The sequence below is a fragment of the Priapulus caudatus genome, unplaced genomic scaffold (assembly GCF_000485595.1).
Source record: "Priapulus caudatus unplaced genomic scaffold, Priapulus_caudatus-5.0.1 Scaffold7669, whole genome shotgun sequence".
Lineage (NCBI taxonomy): Eukaryota > Metazoa > Priapulida > Priapulimorpha > Priapulimorphida > Priapulidae > Priapulus > Priapulus caudatus.
Genome location: NW_014584730.1, coordinates 2,277 through 3,358, shown reverse-complemented (window position 1 = coordinate 3,358; position 1,082 = coordinate 2,277). Strand labels below are relative to the sequence as shown.

Below are 1,082 nucleotides of genomic sequence, written 5' to 3'. Positions count from 1 at the left end.
GTTGAGGGATTTAATCACACGCGCACAATTGACGTACGGATACCGTTTTAACTATTCGTCGACCCGCCCTAGCACGAAATGGAACCACACCTTGTCGTGTGCTGGCAGTAATGGTAATGAAGCCATGCAGCGTGAGCCAACCACCCGAATGGCCTGCGAGTCCCCGAGGCAGTCCCGCGCATGTAGAAGAATTAATCGATATTAATTATTTAGATACGCGAAGGATTAATCCGTAATTCAAGTAATAATGATAGATCCATTAATAATAATTAGTGATGACCTTACGAAGTTTAATTAAATGTGTAATTCTAATTAAAATGAACCCTTAAAATGTCGGTTAAAGATTTAATAATCCATATCTCCGGCAGCTCAATTAGGTCATTTACTCTGTACTTACGTGACGTGAGTAAACACCGTATGTGGCGCCCTGGTGTGGCGGTGTGTGGGTGCAATGCGTGCCGTGTCGTGCTGTGCCTGGTGGTGCCGTGCGTGCCATTGTGTCCTGGTCGCCAGTTTGCCGTGTGTCTGTGTGTTGCCTGTGTGCCTGTGTCCTCTTGTGTGTGTGGCTTCCTCGTGGGTGGTGCCGTGGTTGTTGGTCCGTGCGGTGTGTGTGGCCGAAGTGGGGTCCTCTCTCGTCCTGAGTGGTGCCCTGTGGTGCTGTGTCGTCAGCGCAACCGTGTGTGTGCCAGTGACAATGGTGGTGCTAGCCAAGCATGCTCTCACGCGCCGAGAGAGAGAGAGAGGCAGACAGACAGAGAGCATGTACAGTAAGTGAGCAGGAAGTAAGCACTCACGTGTCACCCAGTGATGATCTAGGTTACATTTGGCATCCATCTCCTCCGACCCCACCGCCTGCAGAGCCAGCTGCAGCTTCTTCCTGTGTAGAGGATTGTGGATGCCCAGCTCCTGCGCAGCAACACAGCAGCAGCATGGCTTCAGGATTCAGTAGGCTACGACATGCACATACACACGCACGCACGCACGCACGCACGCACGCACACGCACGCACGCACGCACGCACGCACGCACGCACGCACGCACGCACGCACACACACACACACACGCACACACACGCACGTACA

The 1,082-nt window shown here is 52.9% G+C and overlaps 1 protein-coding gene across 1 annotated transcript in view; it reads right to left on the bottom strand.

The window, feature by feature from the left end:
* Positions 1-723: 723 nt before the first annotated feature.
* Positions 724-1,082, bottom strand: part of LOC106820152 (liprin-beta-2-like) — a gene marked incomplete at its 3' end in the record, with an annotated part of 2,356 nt that continues 1,997 nt past the window's right edge. The window contains exon 3 of the mRNA XM_014824698.1: positions 724-906. Coding sequence (XP_014680184.1) covers positions 724-906 — 183 coding nt within the window. The remainder of the gene's footprint in view (positions 907-1,082) is intronic.